This window comes from Chiloscyllium plagiosum, unplaced genomic scaffold (genome assembly GCF_037043375.1).
Source record: "Chiloscyllium plagiosum isolate Xiang-an unplaced genomic scaffold, Cpla_swu_hap1 HiC_scaffold_5, whole genome shotgun sequence".
Classification (NCBI taxonomy): domain Eukaryota; kingdom Metazoa; phylum Chordata; class Chondrichthyes; order Orectolobiformes; family Hemiscylliidae; genus Chiloscyllium; species Chiloscyllium plagiosum.
The window spans coordinates 90345719-90371292 of NW_028270143.1; the positions used below are offsets into that span (position 1 = coordinate 90345719).

General features: G+C 40.8%; 1 protein-coding gene across 3 annotated transcripts in view; it reads left to right on the plus strand.

Annotated features, from left to right (window-relative positions):
- The window catches only part of apbb1ip (amyloid beta precursor protein binding family B member 1 interacting protein), a 178371-nt gene extending 153465 nt beyond the window's left edge, over positions 1-24906 (plus strand). For all 3 annotated transcript variants that reach the window (XM_087987448.1, XM_087987449.1, XM_087987447.1), the window contains exons 12-14: positions 2451-2565; positions 11223-11314; positions 15509-24906. In XM_087987448.1, coding sequence (XP_087843574.1) covers positions 2451-2565; positions 11223-11314; positions 15509-16105 — 804 coding nt within the window. In that variant the 3' untranslated portion in view covers positions 16106-24906. The remainder of the gene's footprint in view (positions 1-2450; positions 2566-11222; positions 11315-15508) is intronic.
- Positions 24907-25574: the final 668 nt, after the last annotated feature.

Genomic DNA, 25574 nt, shown 5'->3' on the forward strand with positions numbered 1-25574 from the left:
CACTGCTGCCTCACAGTGCTAGGGAACCAGGTTTGATTCCCACCTTGTGTCACTATCTGTGTGGAGGTTGCACATTCTCCCTCATGTCTGTGTGGATTTCCTCTGGGTGCCTCCCACATTCCAAAAGATGTGCAGGTCAGGTGAATTGGCCATGCTAATTGCCCATGGTGTTAGGAGCATTAATCAGGGGGAAATGAGTCTGGGTGGGTTACTCTTCACCCTGGCCCTAACAAAGTGCCAAAGGTCTTATCCACCCTTTTGTTAGTCCAAGATTCAACTTGTCCAATGTACTTATCGACTGCCCCCATGTCAATTTGTACAAAGTGCAACTAATGCGAAACACTGTTACCTTCATTGTGAATGTTGTGTTTCACCTATACCCTCATTACCACCACCACTTTTGTTTCTTTAACAGTCTTCAAATATCTTAATTTTAATCTCTAGAACTCTTTTATAAATCTACTGCATTGTGAATTCTCCCTCTACATTTAAAAAGCTATACGTCAGTTATTGTCCTCTATTCCTGTTCTCTTTGTGAAGCAACTTGCAATGTTTTGTTCTTGTGAAGCAATTATTTTACTGCACATTTTGCTTGATGTCATTGGTCTTGAATATTAGTCTGCTCTGGTAAAAATGACTGACAAATTGAATTCCTAGTGGCAAAGCCTGCAATATAAGGCCATAGCTGAAAGGAGAACAGATGGAGAAGGAATGAGATTATACTGAGGGCATGAGGTAGGGGCTGGATTTGTAAGGGATTTAATTCAGCAGTGGTGAATGAAAGGCAAGGTTGGCAGTTTGGAATACCCACTCTATTTACTTGGACATTGACCCAATGAAATATTGAATTTCATTTCCACAAACCCTCAACACTTACTGCCTCAGTCCCTCAACTTCCCAACCATTCACATATGCTCCCTATGTCTAGTATGAAACCTGCACCATGTCCATACACTACACACAATCATATGTCCCATTTGTCCTTCTTGCCTCTATGGCCATTTAATGTTCATGTAACAGTACACATGCCTAACTAGGTCCTTGCACACCCATAACCCACATAACCCCAATTATTCAGTATCCACCATGCAGATTTCAGTAAGCATGTAATACCAATGAGAAGGATTTTAAATAGACATTTAAAAAGTTCTTCTAACAATCAAATAGAACTCACATTCAAAAGGTACTTCAAATTGAAAAAGAGACCCAAGATCATTCAAAAAACTAAAATCCTTCCAATGGTATATCAGTATTAAAATGCATCTCTTCCATTGTACAACAAAGCCAGCTCATCTTCTAATAAACTCTTAAAACTGTCAATCAACCAGGCAAAAGTGAGGACTGCAGGTGTTGCAAATCAGAGTCTAGATTAAATGGTGCTGGAAAAGCACAGCAGGTCAGGCAGCATCTGAGGAGCAGGAAAATCGATGTTTTGGGCAAAAGCCCTTCATCAATCAGTCTAAACAGCCACGCCCCTGCTTACCATTGAAGTAAATGATTTTGAAACTAAGCCAAACATTCTTAATGGCCTTAGCTGTCAAAACAAACTCTCAATTATGTAAATAATAAAATCTATCTAAATTGCAAAAAGCCAGCCTTTGTTTTTATAAAGTTACAACAGTTAGCCAGCCAATTAGTAGATTTGAAGAGCAGGTGGCTGTTTTCTTTCTGTCTGAGTGAATGCTCCAAATCAGCTTTTTTAAAAATATTAATGCCTGTACACATTAACATCATTTCAAATAATGATATTAGAAGAAATAGCATGAAAGGTGTATGACATTGCACCACTTTATATCATTTAAATATAAAATTGGTTTTATGGAAAAAATAGTTTGTTAAATACTGAAGACAAAGTCCTCCTTTAAGTGCATAAAATGTTTTTGGCTTCAGAGTGAGATGATTGTGCTGCTAAAATTTTGATCCGCAAAGTTTAAGTTTAATAAAATTTCAAATCTGAAGTTTCATCAAGTCAGGCTGACTTGGAAGCCCACAAAAATGGCAATTGGGACCCATTACTGGGAATCCCAACCCAATTCCAATTTCTGCATAGTTTTACCATCATGGGATAAAAATGAGTGTAGCCCTATTACATGCAGTATTCCCTTGTCATTTCCTTTGGAGGGCTGGGCAATTTAACAAATCCTGCAATTCCATATATGCAATCTCATTTTCTATAGGATCCCTAAAACTTTACCATCTCAATATATTATAAGGAAGGAATACAATTTCGCTGTCTATCTTACTCGTAGATTAGGAAAAATATAAACTGAAAAATAGTTGTTTGGCCAGAATTTATTTGCATTAACCAAATTCACCTGTACAACAAGGGATTTGCCAGTACCAATATCAATGATTAACATTGGTTTACAAAGAATGACACTCTGATGGATAAAGAATTTCTCTCACTGTCTCAGTCATGGAGGATAATGGGTTCTCTTTTCTGTTTTTAGTACAATAAAACATTGTATGACAATTACAAAGTTGCAGTACAAAGGGCTGGTTTGGCCTCAAGATGGACAAATTTTTCAAATGTAGAAGCTGTCAAAACTACAAGCACCATTCCAGGTACATCTATGCTTTTGTTTAGTTTCCAGACTTTTTCTAATATCTGTGCATTGCTGTTGGTCTCAAATGTTTTGTGATATATCTCATTTTTATTCACAGGAAAAGAAAACTCTTTGGCTTTGTTTTCATAAATAGATCACCAACTATTATATCTCTCAATGTTTTTGGTTTGGAATAGTGAGAACTTGTATTTGTACAGCACCTTATAACATTCTGAGGGTATCCTTAAGTGTTTCATACCCAATACATTGCTTTGAAGTACAGTTACTGTAGTTAATAAGAAAAGTCAACATGGTCCCACAAATATTATGAATGCAGTTATTATGATATTTTTGGTGTTGATTGAGGGTGAAATATAATAGATTCATCGATTCATTCAGCACTGAAAAGGCCCTTTGGCCCATCAAATCTGCAGCAAGATAGCTGCCATTAAAAATACGCTAATCCCAATTTCCTGCATTTGTCCCATATCCTTGAATGTTATGATAATTGAGGTGCTCATTCAAATTTGTTTTTAAGCTTGTAAGGTTTACAGTGTCCATTACTTTCCGAGGCAGTGCATTCCAGATTTCCACCACCAACTGAATAAAAACATTTTCTCCCAAATCCCCTCTGAATCATTTGATCGTTAACCTAAAACTAAGCCTTCATGTGATTGACTCCTCAGCCAAGGCAACAGCTGCTCACTATTCACCCTGTCTATACCCTTCACAATCTTATGTACTGCAATCATGCCTCCCCTCAGCCTTCTATACTGTAGAGAAAACAATTCAAGCCTATCCAAGCTCTCCATATAGCTTAATTGCTCCATTCAAGGCAACATCCTGGTAAACCTTCTCTGTACCTCCTCTAGTCACATCCTTCCTGTAGTGAGGTGACCAGAATTGCACACAGTACTCCAGCTGTGGCCTGAGCAATGCTCTGTACAATTCCAACATTACCTCCTTGCTCTTATACTATACATCACGACTGATGAAAGCAAGTGTCCCTTAAGCTTTCTTAATTATCCTACTCATGTGCTTTGCTGACCTCAGGGATTTGTGAATAAGATCTCTCTGTTCATCTAAGTTACCCAGTGTCCCGTTATTATTAAATACTCCTTCATGTTGTTTCTTCTTCCAAAGTGAATCACTTTGGAATTATTGGGATTAAATACCATCTGCTGCTCGTCTGCCCATCTGACTAACCCATCTATATTTTCCTGTAACCCACAACTATTTTCTTTGCTATTAGCCAGTCTAACAATTTTGGTGTTGTCTGCAAATTTGCTTTACATTCCCCCCACATTTTCATCTGTATCATTTATGTATATAACAAACAATAAGGGGTCCCAGTACTGATCCTTGTGGAACAACACTGGACATCAGCCTCCAGTCACTCAAACAGCCTGCTACCACTACCCTTTGTGTCCTTTTATTAAGTTAGCTTTTGATCCATCTCATCAAGTTTCCCTCAATTGTATGTGTTTTAACCTTCTCAATCAGAGTCCCATGTGAGACCTTGTCAAAATCTTTGTAAAATCCATATAAATCACATCAACTGAACTTCCCTCATCATACACACAATCCCTTTTCAAAAAATTCTAACAAATTTGTTGAGCACGACCTCACTCTGACAAAGGCAAAAGTGAGGACTGCAGATGCTGGAGACTAGAGTTGAGAGTATGGTGTTGGAAAAGCACAGCAGATCAGGCAACATGTAAGGAGTTTTTGCCCAAAACATTGATTTTCCTGCTCCTTGGATGCTGCCTGACATGCTGTGCTTCTCCAGCACCACTCACCCTGACAAAGTCATACTGACAATTCCTAATTAACCTAATTATTTTTACATTCAAGGAAATAAGCATCAAGAGCTTCATGTGAAACAGGCCACAAAAGTACTATTATGTTGGCTTAGAGTAGCTAACTAAACCCTGAAGGAAGGCTTGAATCCACAACCTTTGAGTTCTTAAGCAAAAGTAGCACCCACAGAGCCAAATAGACATCCAACTGATATATCAAATTGATGTTTAATGTTTGTTTCAATCATCTTCTCCTAGTAATAAATTCATCATTACTTTCCTTTGGATAAAAAAATTCCAGTTTATTTTACTTATCATTTATTTTCTCATTTGAACCGTAGTGAACAACTTATTTAGATCAACGTGGTCAATTTGTTACATCAAGACCTGGGCAAACATCCTAATTTGTTCCAGTTTCAGACAGAATATTGTAAACTGCTAAACTCCAAGAGTGGGGAGGGATGAATTGGCTCCTCTTCTTTATTCACCAGCCCTTTTGATTGGTTGCAACAAGCTTGATTTTAAAAGATCCCTTTCCTTATAGATATTTTTATCCTACAGCCAAATGAACCAATTTAGTTATGCTTTCCATACACGAAAAGAATTAGTAATGCAACACAATACAGCACACACAGATTAGAGATTAAGTGATTCCAAAAAGAAAAGTTAAAAGATATGCAGATCAGTCTCTGAATTGTTCAAAAAGAGAGATGCAATGTAGGTTATTGGTAATATAGACACTGGTAACTGAACATTTGATTTTTCGTATTCCTGGTTTTGTAAGTTGAATGAAGTTTCTTTGTTAATTTGTTAATTAGTCTACAGCACACAGAGTGAGAAGAGTCTTTAGCTGCCATACAGTTCTTCAACTGTGACCTTCATAACAATCTAATGATCAAATGCAGGCTGGTACATACAATAATGTCAGTTCCATTAGTACACACCAGGACAGTTGAAATGGGCTTCTTTCTCCTTTTTTCTGTACATTCCTGGAGAGTAAACAGATATATCTATAAGAAGTGGCTTTCTGCTGAGAGGGAGTAATCATAGAATCACGAAACAAGCCAATCAGCCCAAACACTGACTTCCGAAGTGCATTCCAACCAGACCCATCCCCCTACCCTAACCCTGTAACCCTGCATTTCTCATGGCTAACCCACCTAATCTGCCCATCCCTGGACACAGTGGGCAATTTAGCATGGCCAATCCACCTAATCTGCACATCATTGGACTGTGGGAGGAAACCAGAGCACACAACAGAAACCTATGCAGACATAGGGAGAACGTACAAACTCCATTGACAGTCTCCCAAGAGTGGAACCAAACCCAGGTCCCTAGTGCTGTAAGGCAACAGTGCTGACCACTGAGCCACCATGCCACCAATGATCCCTTATTATCTGTCCCTATTTTGAATTTTCCTGACATTTAAATGTATGTTCGAATAGGACTTTGCTGGGCAATCATGGAATTTGAATTTATAGTGTTTCTGTCACAGTCTTTCTTTTAAAAACCACACATATTGGAACTAAATTTTTAAAAAGATGCCTATGGATACGTCGTAGTTTTGATCCATTATCACAAATTTCATAATCTTGAAAATTTTGTTGAATTTTCGGCTTGAAAATGAGACAAGTAAAATTCCTGAAATCTGGAATTTGTTTCTTTGTAACTGGAATCAATCACGCAAAGTATGTGTTTAATGTCCTTATTGTATTGACTGGTTAGCTGCAGCCAAATCTAGTGCTAAAGAATAGTAATTGTTGATTTATTCTATAAGGATTTACAGAAGCATTTGACATCAAAGGTTATTACGCAAAGCTGAAGCACATGATATGGGGAATTAACAGACCATCTTTTTTGAAGATTGTCTGGCTAGCAGAAAAAAAAGAGTATGCATAAATGGGGACTTTTCCTGATTAGTAGGATGTACTGAGTGGGTTCTGCAGGGGTCTGTGCTGAGGTACTAACTATTTTTTATAATTCACATTAATGATTTAGTTGATTCATAGGAACTAAATTTACAATTGACACAGAGACAGATAGGAAAGTACTTCAACGTGAGGAGCATCCGAAATAAAGTGGGTGAACTGGCAGCGTGGGTTTGTACCTGGGACTTCGATGTTGTGGCCATTACGGAGACATGATAGAGTAGGGACAGGAATGGCTGTTGCAGGTTCCGGGATTCAGATGTTTCAGTAAGAACAGAGAAGATGGTAAAAGAGGGAGAGGTGTGGCATTGTCGATCAGGGACAATATTACAGTTGTAGAAAGGATGTTTGGGAACTCGTTAACTGAGGTAGTATGGGCTGAGGTTAGAAACAGGAAAGGAGAAGTCACCATGCTGGGAATTTTCTATAGGCCTCTGAATAGTCCCAGAGATGTAGTGGAAAGGATAGCAAAGATGAATCTCGATAGGAGTGAGAGGGGCAGGGTAGTTGTCATGGGGGACTTCAACTGTCCAAATATTGACTACAGTACAGTACAGTACGAGTACTATAGATGGGTCAGTTTTTGTCCAGTGTGTGCAGGAGGGCTTCCTGACACAGTATGTAGACAGGCCTACAAGGGGCGAAGCCACTTTAGATTTAGTACTGGGTAACAAGCCTGGCCAGGTGTTAGATTTGGAAGTAGGTGAGCACTTTGGAGACAGCGATCACAATTCTGTCAGGTTTACTTTAGTGATGGAAAGGGATAGGTGTACTCCACTGAGCAAGAGTTACAGCTGGGGGAAGGGAAATTACAATGCAATTAGGAAAGATTTAGGAAGTGTAGAATGGGGAAGGAAACTGCAGGGGATGAGCACATTAAAAATGTGGAGCTTATTCAAGAAAAAGCTCCTGTGTGTCCTAGATAAGTATGTACCTGTCAGGCAGGGAGGAAGATATAGAACGCGTGAGCCGTGGTTTACTAAGGAAGTGGAATCCCTGGTCAAGAAGAAGAAGGCTTATGTTAGGACAAAATGTGAAAACTCAGTTAGGGCGCTTGAGGGTTACAAGGAAGTCAGGAAAGACCTAAAAAGAGAGCTCAGAAAAGCCAGGAGGAGACATGAGAAGTTGTTGGCAGATAGGATCAGGGTTAACCCTAAGGCTTTCCATAGGTATGTCAGGAATAAAAGAATGACGAGAGTTAAATTAGGGCCAATCAAGGATAATAGTGGGAAGTTGTGAGTGGAGTCAGAGGAGATAGGGGAAGCACTAAATAAATATTTTTCGACAGTGTTCACAATAGAAAATGAAAATGTTGGCGAGGAAGATACAGAGATACTTGCATCTAGACTAGAAGACATTGAGGTTCACAAGGAAGAGGTATTAGAAATACTGCAGAGTATGAAAATAGACAAATCCCCTGGGCCGGATGGGATCTATCCTAGGATCCTCTGGGAAGCAAGGGAAGTGATTGCCGAGCCTTTGGCATTGATCTTCAAATCATCATTGTCTACAGGAATAGTGCCTGAGGACTGGAGGATAGCAAATGTGGTTCCCTTGTTCAAAAAGGGTAGTCGAGACAACCCTGGTAATTACAGACCAGTGAGTCTCACTTCAGTTGTTGGTAAAGTGTTGGAAAAGGTTATAAGAGATAGGATTTATAACCATCTAGAAAAGAATAATCTGATCAGGGACAGTCAGCACGGTTTTGTGAAGGGTTTTGTGGCACGGTTTTGTGCCTAACGAATCTTATTGACTTTTTTGACAAAGTGACCAAACAGGTAGATGAGAGTAAACTGGTTGATGTGGTGCATGTGGATTTCAGCAAGGCATTTGATAAGGTTCCCCACAGTAGGCTATTATACAAAATGCGGAGGAATGGGATTGTGGGAGACATAGCAGTTTGGATCAGTAATTGGCTTGCTGAAAGAAAACAGAGGGCTGTAGTTGATGGAAAATGTTCATCTTGGTGTCCAGTTACTAGCGGCGTACCGCAAGGGTCGGTGTTGGGTCCACTGCTGTTCGTCATTTTTATAAATGACCTGGATGAGGGCGTAGAAGGGTGGGTTAGTAATTTTGCGGACGACACTAACGTCGGAAAAGTTATGGATAGTGACGAAAGATGTAGTAGGTTACAGAGAGACATAGATAGGATGCAGAGCTGGGCTGAGAGGTGGCAAATGGACAATAGACAATAGACAATAGGTGCAGGAGTAGGCCATTCTGCCCTTCGAGCCTGCACTACTATTCAATATGATCATGGCTGATCATCCTTAATCAGTATCCTGTTCCTGCCTTATCTTCATAACCCTTGATTCCACTATCCTTGAGAGCTCTATCCAACTCTTTCTTAAATGAATCCAGAGGCTGGACCTCCACTGCCCTCTGGGGCAGAGTATTCCACACAGCCACCACTCTCTGGGTGAAGAAGTTTCTCCTCATCTCTGTCCTAAATGGTCTATCCCGTATTTTTAAGCTGTGTCCTCTGGTTCGGCACTCACCCATCAGCGGAAACATGTTTCCTGCCCCCAGAGTGTCCAATCCTTTAATAATCTTATATGTCTCAATCAGATCCCCTCTCAGTCTTCTAAACTCAAGGGTATACAAACCCAGTCGCTCCAGTTGTTCAGCGTAAGGTAGTCCCGCCATTCCAGGAATTGACCTCGTGAACCTACGCGGCACTCCCTCAATAGCCAGAATGTCTTTCCTCAAATTTGGAGACTAGAACTGCATACAGAACTCCAGGTGTGGTCTCCAGCTACAGAAGAACCTCTTTGCTTCTATACTCAATCCCTCGTGTTATAAAGGCCAGCATGCTATTAGCCTTGTTAGTTTGATGTGGATTAGTGTGAGGTGATCCACTTTGGACGGAGTAATTGGAATGCAAGGTACTGGGCTAATGGTAAGATTCTTGGGAGTGCAGATGAGCAGAGAGATCTCGGTGTCCATGTACACAGATCCCTGAAAGTTGCCACCCAGATTGACAGGGTTGTTAAGAAGGCAGACAGTGTTTTGGCATTTATTAATAGAGGGATTGAGTTCCGGAACCAGGAGGTTACGCTGCAGCTGTACAAAGCTCTGGTACGGCCACACTTGGAGTATTGTGTACAGTTCTGGTCACCACATTATAAGAAGGATGTAGCAGCTTTGGAAAGGGTGCAGAGGAGATTTACTAGGATGTTACCTGGTATGGAAGGAATGTCTTACGAGGAAAAGCTGAGGGCCTTGAGGCTGTTCTCATTAGAGAGAAGAAGGTTGAGAGGTGACTTAATAGAGACATACAAGGTAATCAGAGGGTTAGATAGGGTGGACAGGGAGAGCCTTTTTCCAAGTATGGGAAAGGCAAACACGAGGGGACACAACTTTAAAATGAGGGGAGATAGGTATAAGACAGATGTCAGAGGTAGTTTCTTTACTCAGAGAGTAGTAAGGGTATGGAATGCTTTGCCCGCCATGGTAGTAGATTTGCCAAGTTTAAGTACATTTAAGTCATCATTGGACAGACATATGGACGTACATGGAATAGTGTAGGTGGGATGGGCTTCAGATTAGTATGACAGGGCGGCGCAACATCGAGGGCCGAAGGGCATGTACTGCGCTGTAATGTTCTATGTTCTCTATGTTCTATGTTTTCAAGGGAATGTAAGGAGTTTATAGATCGATAAAGTGAGTGGGCAAAAATCTGGCAACTAGAGTATAATATGGAAAATGTGCTGTTGGTCACTTTGGCAGGAAGAATAAAGAAACGAAGTATTACCTGAGCAGAGACCAATTGCAGTATTCTGAGCTGCAGAGCGATGTATGTGTTCTACTGCACAGCAAATAATTAAGGTAGCTAGTGGAAATACTGTCTTATTTTGAGAAAGAAATTGAATAATAACCTTCAGCTATAGAGGGCATTGGTAAGACAACATCTCTAATTCTTTGTGCAATTTTGGTTTCCTTATTTAAGAAAAGATGTAAATATGTTAGAGAGAGTTCAAAAGGGTTGATTGATACCTTAATTGAGCAGGTTGTCTTATGAGTAAAAGTTAGATTAAAACTGGCTTGTTCCCACTGGAGTTTAGAAGAGTGAGGAGTGATTTGATTGAAGTATATAAGATTCTGAATGGTCTCAACAAGGTGGATTTGGAGAGAACACAAGCAGATCAGTCGTGATCGTACTTATTGACGGAACAGACTCAAAGGCCCAATGGCCTTCTCTGCTCCTAATTTGTATGTTCCTCTGTTCATAAAACACACGTACATAAATCTAAATGTAAAATCCAAATTGTCTTATCTGCTAACATGATAAGTCAGAGCTTATGTACTGATGTGTCAATGTTTGCAGACACATATTGCAGTATGCATTAGTCTGATACTGTATCAAATGATAATGTAAACTGATTTTACAGCCAATGATTTGCAAATTATAAACTGATTATCATCAAAAATTAATTAAGATATTTTTTCCAAATGGCATCATAAAATATATTTGATTTGAGGAGTTCCTGCTGCCTCATTTTATTCATCAGGCAGTTGAGGGTACGATAACAAGATAATATCACTATCACATTGGTCACTAAAGATGATCCGGAGACAATGAAAACTGGGTAGATTAGCCTTGCTACAAATTCTGCTTTGCAGTAAAATTGATGCCAGAGAAACACAGAAAGGTGTTATCTTCCTTTGAATTTTATCCCTCCCTGTCCCTTTCCTCATCCTCATCATGTCAAACATTTATTCAGTTCGAGCTAATAGGGTGCACCGGGTTAGACTTGCATCCTCTCAGTTTTTAACCTCATTCTGACACTGAAATAAATAAGATATATTGTCCTCTAATTTCAGTGTGTTTTTGTAGAAAAATACATTTTTATTTTATTTGTGTACTTCTAAACTGCACCAAATAAATCCTCCTTGTTTATTGATATTCTGCCTGACTAAAATTAATTTTTTTCTGATTTGTCATTAAGCTATTCCTCAACCGAATGGACATCCAGGAAAACCCCAGAAAGCACTGAATCCAGTCAGTCCTGCATTTCCTGAATCCTGGAAAAATGCACAGGTAAGCAAAGTGAAAATTGAAGTAAGATGGGGTATTATTTCTGTGAAATCTTTAGCAACTAGTAAATGTATGAACTTTCCCCAAATGTTTGACTATCGTGTCTCCTGTATCACAGATACTAGTTTATGTTTAGCTGGCTGGATTAGCTACAATAGGATAGAGTCAGTTCTGGTATAACGCAATAGCTCCATTCTTGTGCGATCTCATGTTATAGGAAAGTCGCATAATAGCCGCGCCATTTAAACTAATGGGGCCAGATCACGTCATGGCCAATATATGTAAGGAAAGTTCACATTCTACAAGTAATGGTCTAAGTTTTTCAATCAAGTGCATTAAAGCCAATTCAGGTTGAAAAACCGCGTGTTATAGCAGAACCAACTGTACAATATAAAAGATTTCTCAGAAGCTAACTTTACTCCTTGCTACTTTATAGAGTCATAGAGTCGTAGAGATGTACAGCACAGAAACAGACCCTTCGGCCCAACTCGCCCATGATGACTAGATATCCTAAACTAATCTAGTGCCATTTGCCAGCACTTGGCCTACATCATTGCAAACCCATCCTATTCATATACACATCCAAATGCCTTTAAAATGTTATAATCAACCCAGCATCTACCACTTCCTCTGGCAGTTCATTCCACGCATGCACCACCCTCTGCATGAAAACGTTGCCTCTTAGGGTCCCTTTCCCCTCTCATCCTAAACCTATGCCCTCTAATTCTGGATTCCCCCACCCCATGAAAAATACCTTATCTATTTACCCTATCAATGCCCCTCATGATTTTATAAACCTCTATAAGGTCACCCCTCAGCCTCCGACGCTCCAGAGAAAACAGCCCTAGCCTATTCAACCTCTCCCTCTTGCTCAAATCCTCCAACCCTGGCAACATCCTTGTAAATCTTCTCTGGACCCTTTTAAGTTTCACAACATCCTTCCTATAGGAAGGAGACCAGAATTGCACACAACATTCCAAAAGTAGCCTAACCAATGATCTGTACAGTCGCAACATGACCTCCCAACACCTGTACTCAATGTTCTGACCAATAAAGGAAAGCATACCAAATGTTTTCTTCACTATCCTATCTACCTGTGACACCACTTTCAAGAAACTATGAACCTGCACTCCAAGGTCTCTTTGTTCAGCAACATTCCCCAGGACCTACCATTAAGTGCATAAGTCCTGCTAAGATTTGCCTTTCCAAAATGCAGCACCTCATATTTATCTAAATTAAATTCCATCTGCTACTCCTTGGCCCATTGACCCATCTGATCAAGATCCTGTTGTACTCTGAGGTAATCTTCTTTGCTGTCCACTACAGCTCCAAATTTGGTGTCATCTGCAAACTTGCTAACTATGCCTCTTATGTTGACATCCAAATCATTTATATAAATGATGAAAAGCAGTGGACCCAGCACTGATCCTTGTGGCACACCACTGGTCACAGGCCTTCAGTCTGAAATGCAAACCTCCATTACCACTCTCTGTCTTTTACTTTCGAGCCAATTCTGCATCCAAGAGGCTAGTTCTCCCTGTATTACATGTGATCTAACCTTGCTAACCAGTCTCCCATGAGGAACCTTGCTGAAGTCCGTATAGATTACAGCTGAAAATGTGTTGCTGGAAAAGCGCAACAGGTCAGGCAGCATCCAAGGAGCAGGAGAATTGACATTTTGGGCATGAGCCCTTCTTCAGGAATGAGGAAAGTGTGCCAAGCAGGCTAAGATAAAAGATAGGGAGGAGGGATTTGGGGGAGGGGCGTTGGAAATGCGATAGGTGGAAGGAGGTCAAGGTGAGGGTGATAAGGTGAGGGTGATAGGCCAGAGTGGGGGTGGGGGCGGAGAGGTCAGGAAGAAGATTGCCGGTTAGGAAGGTGCTGCTGAGTTTGAGGGTTGGGACTGAGACAAGGTGGGGGCAGGGAAAATGAGGAAACTGGAGAAATCTGAGTTCATCCCTTGTGGTTGGACGGTTCCTAGGCGGAAGATGAGGCGCTCTTCCTCCAGCTGTCGTGTTGCTAAGGTCTGGCGATGGAGGAGTCCAAGGACCTGCATGTCCGTAGTGGAGTGGGAGGGGGAGTTGAAGTGTTGAGCCACGGGGTGGTTGGGTTGGTTGGTCCGGGTGTCCCAGAGGTGTTCTCTGAAACATTCCGCAAGTAGGCAGCCTATCTCCCCAATATAGAGGAGGCCACATTGGGTGCAGCGGATGCAGTAAATGATGTGTGTGGATGTGCAGGTGAATTTGTGGCGGACATGGAAGGATCTCTTGGGGCCTTGGAGGGAAGTAAGGGGGGAGGTGTGGGTGCAAGTTTTGCATTTCTTGCGGTTGCAGGGGAAGGTGCCGGGAGTGGAGGTTGGGTTGGTGGGGGGTGTGGACCTGACGAGGGAGTCACAGAGGGACTGGTCTTTTCGGAACGCTGATAGGGGAGGGGAGGGAAATATCTCCCTTGTGGTGGGGTCCGTTTGGAGGTGGCGGTATTGGAACTGGTGCTCCTGGGAGCAGATGTGGCGGAGATGGAGGAATTGGGAATATGGGATGGTGTTTTTACAGGGGGCAGGGTGGGAGGAAGTGTGGCCTAGGTAGCTGTAGGAGTCGGTTGGTTTATAGTAAATGTTCGTGTTGATTCAGTCGCCCGAGATAGAAATGGAGAGGTCTAGGGACGGAGGGAGGGAGGAGCCTGATCTAGGGAGAGGAGGGCGGAGTCTGATAGGATTGATTTCTTTCCTCACTATCTCCCTGTGTCCCAACATTCCCCGCGCCCCACCTTTCTAGTTTAAATCTTTCCAAGCAGCTCCAGCAAATCTCCTTGCCAGTATATTAGTCCCCTTCCAATTCACGTGCAATCCATTCTTCTTGTACAGATCACTTCTACCCCAGAAGTGATTCCAATGATCCAAAAATGTGAATTCTTCTCCCATACACCAGCTCCTCAGCCATGCATTCATCTGCTCTATCCTCCTATTGCTACCCTCACTAGCCCGTAGGACCGGGATTAATCCAGATATTACTGCTTTCGAGGACCTCCTTTTTAAATTCCTGCCTAACTCTCTATATTCTCCCTTCAGAATCTCATCCTTTTCCCTTCCTATGTCATTGGTTCCAACGTGTACAATGACCTCCTGCTGGTCCCTCTCCCCCTTGAGAACATTCTGCACAGTCTTTGAGATATCCTTGATCCTGGCACTAGAGAGACAACACACCATTCTGATTTTTTGCTGCTGGCCACAGAAACATTGGTCTGTGCATTGGAAAGCGAGTCCCCTAACACAATTGACCTCTTGGAACCCAACGTACCCCTCGTTGCATTAGAGCCAGTCTCAATACCGGAAACTTGGCTGTTCATGCTATATTCGCCTGAGGATCCTTCACCCCCTTTATTTTCCAAAACAGCATACTTGTTTGAAATGAGGATAGCCACAGAAGACTCCTGCACTACCTGCCTACCTTACATTTCCTGGAGTTAACCCATCTACCTGACTGTATCTGCGACTTTTCTCCCTTCCTATAACTGCCATCCATCACACCTCCTTGCTCTTGTAAATTCCTCATTCCCTCTAACTGTCACTCCAACCGATTTATTCGATCTGATAGGATTTGCAACCAATGGCATTTATTGCAGATATAATCCTCAGTAACACTAAATCTCTCCTTAAATTCCCACATCCGACAAGAAGAGCATATCACTCTACTAAGGGACATTTTTGCTTCTTTTAATCTGTAGACCCAGAAAATAGCACCATCTTATTCCTCTACAAAACATTGCTCCAGGCTTATATTTTTAAGTTTAATCAAGAGACATATCTCAATAAAACATATAATCAAGAAAGAACCCACTCTACACACTACTGTAGACTTACAGCAAGGCCACACTTAAAACTATTCACTTTACTATTTCTGTGCTGTGACCTTTCCCAAACAGGTTCCTCTAAGATTAGTTGTGAATTTCACTGTTTGTTAATTTTCCCAGACGCACTCCGATGTCCAGTGACACATGAATTCAAACAGCAAAGGCAGCAACTGTGCAGGTTGACCTGCTGTGTCAGTTAACAGTGTAGGTTAGTCTGATGAGATCAGTAAAATGTGGGCAGTAACTGGAAATATTAACCAACAAAAACAAGGAAGATTCAGTGCTTGTAACATGAATATTCTTTTTTTAATACTGATCGACATATTAACATTTATTTTCAATTCGAAGGAGAAGACAACTTATAAAACTGATATCAACTTGCCACCGCCACCTCCTCACCTTGGTTATCAAGAATCCTCGCAGGTTGAAGAAGAGGAGCTACCACCTCCACCTCCATCCTTTGAACCTCCCCCTCCACTTTTTCAGCCTCCTCAAGAGCCAGCCATGCAAAAGCCAGGACCTCCTGCACCACCCACCCGTCACTTCCCATCTACAACATCTGCAGTACCGCCTCCTACTGCAATCAAGCGGAAAAATTCAGGTGCAACTAGCCAACTGAAGCCAAATGCACACATTGCAGAGTTACCTCCTCCCCCTCCAGATCCAGAAAATTTTCCAGAACCACCACCTGATTTTCTGCCACCTCCTCCTCCGTGCTTCAACAACAATTCTGGGGAAGCGCCACCGCCACCACCTCCTCCTCCGCCTTTTGCTTCTAATCCCACTATCAGTGCTGTGAAAAAGCCAGTTGTGCCAAAGAGGGGTGAGAATACGACAGTGACCTCCACCAACAGACCTGGAGGAGGTGGTTCCTCAGACAAGCCAGACCTTATGTCAGATCTCATGAAGGCCCTACAGAAGAAAAGAGCTGCACTAAATGAATAAGCACAGGCAACTGAATCAAAGATTTGTGTCCATAGGTACTTTACAGTTTATGTGACACTAAACCATTTACCAAAAACAGCTTGAATAGACTCATACTGGCAAGTAGTCTGATCTGGACCAGTAAAGAAGCAGTATTTGAACACAGTTGGTCAGGCATCTACAGGTGTGGAAAGAAGCAATATATTGCAAGTGTTACATTATCAAAGAGAATATTGATGTTCATACGGCGGATGTTAATTTTTCCATAACTGTACATAGGCATTTTTTAGTGTGGTTTTACAAGTGTATTCATGTTTCTTAACAGTGAATTTAAGTTTCTTTTGATGGCTAATGTGATGTGGCATTGATCTAGAGAGACCAGGAAACCTGTACTGTTTTCCATGAATTTGGGTAGCCCAATGTCAAAGTCATTCAATATGATCTCCATATTAGAGGGATATGAAACAGCCAAAGCTTCCACTACTGGTTGCCTTCTCACTGCAAAATAGGTATGTTCAGAGATACCCAAAAATAAAGTATCAATCTGACAAAGCTTATGTGTCAAACTGCGGAAAGAGCAATTGATACATAGAATTTAGCAATTCCACAACCGCCAGATCAGATCTGAGCTCTACCGCCCATCATATCCAGCAATGAACAGTGGTAGACAATTAAACAACTAACACCAGGGGAGGCTCAGAAATAGTCACAACAGTGAGGGAGCCCAGCACATTAGTTCCACAGATAATGCTGAACACTCACAATAATCTTCAACCAAAAATGTTGAGTGGAATACCCATCCTGGCCTCTGCCAAAGGTCCCAGCATCACAGCTTCTAGTCTTCAGCCAATTCAATGTACTTCGTGTGATATCAAGAAATGGCTGAGATACAAGACACTGCAAAGACTTTGGGACCTGACAACATTCCAGAATAGTACTAAAGATTTGTACTCCAGAATTTGCAGTGCCCCTAGCCAAGCTGTCCCAGTAGTTACAACACTGGCATTTACCCAATAATGTGCAATGTATGTTCTGTACACAAATGTAGGATGAATTCAACACTGCCAATTATTTGCCCCATCAGTCCACCCTCAATCATCAGTAAAGTGATTGAAGGAGTCATCGAAAGTGCGAGTAAGCAACAGCACTTGCAAAGGAGTAACCTGCTCACTGATGTTCAGTTTGCCTTATTGGTTCAAACATGGACAAACGAGCTACATTCCAGAAGTGAAGTGAGTGTGACTGCCCTTGACATCAATGCCGCATTTGTCCAAATGTGGCATCAGTTATTCCCACCAAAACTGAAGTCAATGGAAATCGAGGAGAAACTGTCCACTGGTTGCATCCAGGCTGAGCACAAAGGAAGATGATTGTAGCTGTTGAAAGCCAATCACCTCATCCCAAGATACCTCTATAGTAGTTCCTCAGAGGAGTGTTTGAGGCTCAACCATCTTCAACTGCTTCATCGATGACTTTCTCTTCATCATAAGTTCAGAAGTGAGGATATCACCAAAAATTGCACGACATTCAGCACCATTCCCAACTCCTCAAATACTGAAGCAGTCCACATTGAAATGCAGCAAGACCTAACTTAGGCTGTTGTGGGATCGTGTTCAAATAATGACGGAAATCGGTGAGTGGCAAAAATAGCCTCTTTTTCAGAATCCGCAGTAGCACAGTTTGAGGCAGCGATGGAATCACAAAGTACAGTTCTTACAGTAGCCTCTTTATAGACTTAAAAATCACACAACACCAGGTTAGAGTCCAACAGTTTAATTGGAACCACACTAGCTTTCGGAGCTTCGCTCCTCACTATCACCTGATGAAGGAGAGATGCTCCGAAAGCTAGTGTGCTTCCAATTAAACCTGTTGGACTATAACCTGCTATTGTGTGATTTTTAACTTTGTACACCCCAGTCCAACACCGGCATCTCCAAATCATGACTCTTTATAGATAGTTCTTAAAGTTCTAGCACTATAGTGTTACATAGTTTTATCTACTTACACAAAGAAAGTTTGTATGACATTTGTCCGGGGATAGTGAGGACTGCAGATGCTGAAATGTCAGAGTTGATAAAATGTGGAGCTGGAAAAAGCACAGCAGGTCAAGCAGCATCAGAGGACCAGGAGAGTCGACATTTTGTGCAGGACGCTTAATATGCATTTAACAGATATGTACTAGTTGAAGGAACAGTTTGATGTTCTGTAACTAATCAGGTCCCTGATAATGAGTCCTGCCCGAAATGTTCGACATTCTTGCTCCTCTGATGCTGCTTGACCTGCTGTGCTTTAAAATCAACGAGGTAAAAACAATGACTGCAGATGCTGGAAACCAGATTCTGGATCAGTGGTGCTGGAAGAGCACAGCAATTCAGGCAGCATCTGAGGAGCAGTAAAATCGACATTTCAGGCAAAAGCCCTTCATCAGGAATAAAGGCAGAGAGCCTGAAGTGTGGAGAGATAAATGACCTGGGAGTTGCAGTGGGAGAGAGACTCCCTGAGATTCTGCTGTGCTTTATCCAGCTCCACATTTTATCAAATCTATCCTGGGGAAGCAGGAGTTGTTTAAACATTTGTTACGTGCTGGCTGTTATTCCTGATGGGCTTAGAGCGTCTGTCTGGTCTGAGCTTGCATAATTAAGAGGTGTTAGTCCTTTTTTTTAAGATAGTAAATGTCAGTAAAAATACTAAACCTATAAGATTTAAATATGTTAGAAATTATACATGTGCTTAATAAAAGCATAAAGGATATTAAATTGATTACTGCAGCTGGGTCGTGAGATTTTATTTTCTATTACCGGTTTTGACATTTATTCATGCAGTTTCACAGAAGCACCATTTTGATCCTAAGTTTCTTAAAAGGGATAGAGGCCCTACTTAATATGTATTTAACAGGGACGTACTAGTTGAGAAAACTGTTTGATGTTCTGTAACTATTTAGGTCCCAAGAGATGGTTGCTAAGGGTAATTAATATTATAATCTTTCCATAATTTCTGGTGAGTCATGGAGACACGACGGAGGGCTGGCATTGTACTGATTCGGTTACTCTCTTGACACTTATTCAGGGGTAGATTTTAATATAGAAATAGGTCTAAACACTGCTTACAGCATGGGGTTGATAAGAATTGAAAGTGTGAAGAAACAGTAATGGGTTGGAAGGGATGTTTTAATTTAATCTCTCTTATAATAGTAAAATGTACTACAAAAATGCATTTTTATGCATGAATAAATGAAAACGCAATATACTAAACATAACAAGTTGGTGAGTGAGTTAGTACAGAGTTACAAATGAATGAATGGGAACGCAGTATTAACAAGTATAGAACGCTTGTGAGCGGATTAGTAAAGAGATCTATAATACAATACCTCACACTGTTAAGTAGCAAGTATCATGGCACACAAGTACCAACCCCATTGAGAGAAAATCTTAATGATCCTTGACATTCAATAGCATTACCATCCCTTAATCATCACCATCAACATCCCGGGGTTCATCAATCACCAAACAATGAACAGGATCAGTCACATAAATGTTTGGCTACAATGGCAGATGAAAGGCTAAAGATTTTGTGGTGAGTTACTAACGCCTGTCTCCCTAAAGCCTGTCCATCATCTACAAAGAACAGAGTTAGGGAGTATGATGAATACTCCCCACTTCTCTGCTGTGTTCTTCTAATTTTTTTCCTGGCTGTGCCAGCCTCCAAATCCCATGTGCAGCAGTGACTTCCAGACTTGGAACCTTGGAGCAGCTGTGCGAGTGGGAACCACAAAGCTTAGAGGGAACGTTATTTGCCTGTCAGTTCAACTCAAGGAAAACTAAAGCTCGATACTATTCAGGGCGAAGCAGGCATTTGCAGTCCATTCAACATTCAGTCATTTTACTATTGACAAATAGTGGCAGCTGCAGGCACCATCTAAAAGATGTACTTAAGTAGCTCACTGAGGTTCCTTCAACATCTCTTTCCAAATCGGCAATTGCTACCACCAAAAAGGATAAGAGAAACATAGGAACACCACCACTTGTAAGTTCATCTCCAAGTAACACACCATTCTGATCTGGAAATATATTGCCATTCCTTCAGTGTCATCATGTCAAAAATCACTCCCCAACAGCACTATGGATATTCCTACACCTCATGGACTACAGCAATTGATGAAGACTGCTCATCACGTTCTCCAGAGCAATTAAGGATGGCCTAATCAATGATGCCCAGATAACATGCATGAATAAGAAGAAGAGAATGCAGAATCATTCCTCCCCTTTGATTAAATAGCTCATGCCTCATGTAAACTCACATAAAAAATGGCTATTTGGACTAATTATCAAAAGGGCTTCTTGGATGTTTGGAACTAGTTTCTTCATTATGTTCAGTTTAGTTTAAAAATATTACATAACAATTAAACCAACCACAAAACATGAATTTAGAACTGTTAGTTTCCATTCCTTTCTAGTGAACAGAGTCAATTGAAAATAAGGCTAAGGTTATTTTTAAACAAATAAAGGAGCTGGATCAAGACATGCCAATTTACTGTCAACTGAAGTTTGGCTCATTTATTAATGATTAGATTCAACTCATTAAATCAAGTCTTCACTGTTTCATTATTAAACCAATCATTATTGTGAAGGTAAGTTCGCCACAGTCCCACCGAACCATAAGGTTGCTTGCTGATTAGACACTGATAACTGGTTGTGACTTAACCTGAGGGTCACCACACTGCAGGCAAGAGGAGAGGTTAAGAAGGAATGTCATTCCTAGTAGCTTAGCCAGTGCAGGAATTGAACCCATGCTGTTGGTGTTATGTTGCAACGCAAACTAGCCATATAAGATAATCAACCCCCTTTCATTATTGCAGTTCAATACTTTAAGCCACAATACAAATGGATACAATCCAGGAAAAAAGGCCATTTGGCCCATCATCCCTATGAGTGAGCAATTCACCTAGAGCCACTGCCTACTTTCTTCCCATAACCATACACATTCTCAGTTTTCAGATAACAATTCACTTCCCTCTTGAAAGTTGCGATTGAACCCATATCTATCACAATCTGTCAATGTGTTGCAAATCTTAACAATTAATGACATGCAAAGTTTGTCCTCATGTTGTGATTGCTTCTTTTGCTAACATATTGAATCTGTGTCCTTGGGTCTTGATCTTTCCAATAATGGCAGCAGGGTACCCAACTATTCTGGACAATGTATAACAGACACCTTAAATCCTGAGAGAAATATTATCACTGATACTGACACAAAATCCTGCAAATTCACTAGCAGGCACAATCTGTGTTTTCCTCTCAGGCCAACATCTCCTGCATTGAGGCACTGGTTGCGTTCAAACAGCTGCACTGGGTGGGCCACACTTTTTGTATGCCTGACATGAGATTTCCAAAATAAGCTCGCTACACTAAGCTTCATCACAGCAAGAGATTACTGGAAAGGCAGAGGAAATGTTTCAAGAATGTGTTCAAAGCCTCCCTGCAAAAATAGAACTCCACCGATTTTGGGAATCCTTATCTTCACTGATATAGCATGCTGGAAATTAAGCTCCTCTATTCCTCGAGTCATCACAAAAGTTAAAGATTTTATAAATTAGGCAAAATTTCTGCAATTTCTTTTTAGACTTGGATTTACAAAAAGCATGGACCAAGTTTTTGTCCGTAACAAGAATTAATATTTCTTACAAATAAAATGACAAGCTGTAGCAGTAAACAATAATGAACTACTGACATATAACTCTACCAATTAAAACAGTGACCTCTGTTCCCAAAAAATCTTTGTCTATGCACACATGCAGACAGACATGAAAGAAAATTGTTAGTATTGGTTCAAGGAAAACTAGGAAGATATGTCATTGATCTTTGTCCACAGAGTTCATGGAGATGATTCTTCTGACTTGCCAGGATTTGCTGCTCCTTAATCGCCCTTCTCCGGGTACCTTCCCTTGCCTTGTAGGAGGCACAGAATGACTGGTCTCTGACTTATTGTTTAAAAGGTTACAGAAACCAGTAAGAGAAAATAAACAGTCTTTCATTAAGCTTCAGGGGCTTTTTTTCTGCAGAACAAAGAATAGCATTTCCCTCTCAGGAGATTTGAAAGCTTCTGGGCTATTTCATTCACAGCCATGTGTTCTTCAGCTGTGAGCCAACCACATAGTTGACAAAGGCCTTCTGCCTGCTACCGACAACTGGTAACCACTCCACTGTTTAATCAGCTATTTCTTGCTGGCCATATCTCATTGTGTACACATTCAGTAGTAATATGAGCTGTAGGGAGAGGCTGAATAGGCTGGGGGTGTTTTCCCTGGAGCATCGAAGGCTGAGGGGTGACCTTATAGAGGTTTATAAAATCATGAGGAGCATGGATAGGATATGATTTGGAGATGCCAGTGTTGGACTGGGGTGTACAAAGTTAAAAACCACACAACACCAGGTTATAGTCCAACAGGTTTAATTGAAAGCACTAGCTTTCGGAGCGCCACTCCTTCATTAGGTGGTTGTGCACAACATAAAGAATCTTTACATGTGCCCTACCTACATTAGTTATACTTAGTTCTCAGTCAAATCTATGTTTCTAAATAGATATCGTTGTACGTAATTCATGGAGAAATAAAGCAGTAGCTTAATTTTTGTCCTTTCTTTTTTTAGTCCTCTGAGTACGTGAAGTTGTATTCCACTAGCCTTTTAAACTATTTTCTGTATCTGGTCATAATATTCTAATGACTGATAGACTCCCTAGTCCCTTTGGTCCTCCATGGTTTTCAGCTATTCATCATTTAGAAAGTATTTTGATTTATCATTTTTGGTGACAAAGCAAATCATGCATATTTGCTTACATTGAAATCCCTTGCCAGAGCATATCCCATTCACTGAATTGAACATCTTGAAATTTTGTTCTTGTATACTCTGCTTACAAAGGCATGAACATGTGGCATTTTCCAAATCAGGTCAGTAATTTTGTATTCATTCTATGAATTTCAAAGTTAGCAAACAATTTCAACTGAAGAACTCAATCAAATGCCTTCTGAAATTCCACATAAGTAACATCCATAAAGCTTCTCCTAATAATTACTTTAGTCATCAGATCAAAAATTCAGTCAAGTTTATCAGGCACTTTTACCTTTAACAAATTCATGTTGGCTTTCTCTGATCATTTAATTGACAAACCAACTAAATCTAAGTCTTAACCTCACACAAGTGCATCATGCTCACTAGCAGGAAGGATGGCCCACCATCCCAAGTGCTTTAGTTTTACATGCAATCCTCTTATGGATTTCATGAAAAGTTTTCTGCTTCACTGGTTCTCCCATATCTATGTTTTCTCCCCTAGTTTTCATTCCATAAATGCATGCTTTGTGTAATAATGTTGGTATTTTCTAAGTATCATGTTATCACATCCTTTTTAATAGACTACAGCATTTTATCTACAACTCATGTTAACCTCATCAGTTTATGATCCTATTTTCTTCCTTCCTCCATTTTTAAATAATTGGGTTATATTTGCCACCCTCCAATCTACCAGGAATGTTACAGAATCTAAACAAATATCTCCTTTAATGCATATTATCACACTCTGGATAATTATGATCTTATTTATTTTATTAATCATTTATTAATTTCTCCAGCACTATATTAATTTCCTTCAATTCCTCTTTCTCCCTAAATCCTTGCTCCTTAACAATTCTGGGAAGTTATTGGTGTATTCTTTTGAGAAGACAGAACAACTACCATTCCCATTTTTCTGCTATTTTCTTGTTCTCCATTATCAATTCTCCCATTTCAAATTGTAAAGGAAGATATTTGTTCTCACTTACTTTTACATATTTATAGAATCTTTTACAGTATGCTTTAGTGTTCATTGCAAGTTTACATTATTCTCTATTGTTCCGCTGTTAATCAATCTCTTAGTCCTCCTTTGCTGGATTTGAAATCAAGTCATGGAGCTGTACATCATGGAAACAGACCCTTTGGTTAAACTCATCTATGCCAACCAGATATTCTAAATTAATCTAGTCCCATTTGCCAGCATTTGGTCCATATGCCTCGAAACCCATCCCAGTGAAATATCAATCCAGATGCCTTTTAAATGTTGTTATTGTATGAGCCTCCATCACTTCCTCTGGCAGCTCATTCTATACTTGCACCATCCTCTGTGTGAAAAAGATGCCCTTTATGCCCTTGTTAAATTTTTCCTCTCTTACCTTAAACCTACACTCTCTAGTTTTAGACTCTACTATTCTGGGGAAAAGATCCTAGCTATTCACCCTATTTATGCCCTTCATGATTTTATAAGTTTCTATAAGGTCACCCCTCAGCCTCTGATGCTCTAGGGAAAATAGCCCCAGCCTATTCAGCCTCTCACTATAGCACAAACCCTGCAACCTTGGCAACATCTTTGTAAATCTTTTCTGAACCCTTTCAAGTTTCACAACATTAAAAATCACACATTACCAGGTTATAGTCCAACAGGTTTAATTGGAAGCACTAGCTTTTGGAGCGCCGCTCCTTCATCAGGTGGTTGTGGAGTACACAATTGTAAGACACAGAATTAATAGCAAAAGTTTACAGTGTGATGTAACTGAAATTATACATTGAAAAATATCTTGATTGTTTGTTAAGTCTCTCATCTGTTAGAATGACCATGATAGTTCCACTTTTTTCAGATGTAAATCACAAAACATTTTTTAAAAGTTACATTCTCAGGTTAACTTTAACAATTGGTGTCAGCCCAGATAATGTGTTGAAGGTGTTAGCCCCCTGTGTGCTGCTGTCTGTGCCTAATGTTTAGACTGATTCTAATCTAAAAAATAAATTAACACATTCTTACATGGATTCATGCAGTCTTTGAGCAAAGTACAATGTAACTCTGCAAGTACAAATTCACCCCACAAACCTATATGTGTATGTGTGCATGTGGGTTTGTTTGTGTGTGTGTGAGTGAGGGGGGAGAAACGTTGTGAGTGTCTGTGACAAAGAGTGTATATGTCTGTGTGTGAGTGTAAAGGGGTCTAAGTCTGTGTGTGTGTGTGTGTGTGTGTAAAGGGTCTAAGTCTGTGTGTGTGCGCGTGTGTATAGTGCAATAGTGGTCACCTGTAGTGTGACATGAACCCAAGGTCACGGTTGAGGCCCTCCCTATGGGTATGGAACTTAGCTATCAGCCTTCTCCTCGGCCACTTTTCACTGCTGCCTGTCCCGAAGTCCACCTTGGAGGATGATCACCCGAAGGTCCGAGGTCGAATGTTCTGGACCGCTGAAGTGTTCTCCAACTGGGAGGGAACACTCCTGTCTGTTGATTGTTGTGCGGTGCCCATTCATCCTTTGTCATAGCCTTTGCTCGGCTTCTCCAATGTACCATGCCTCAGGGCATCCTTGCCTGCAACATATAAGATAGACAATGTTGGCTGAGTCACATGAGTACCTGCCATGTACAAGGTGGGAGGTGTCTCCACATGTAATGGTGGCATCCATGTTCACACTCTGACACATCTTGCAGT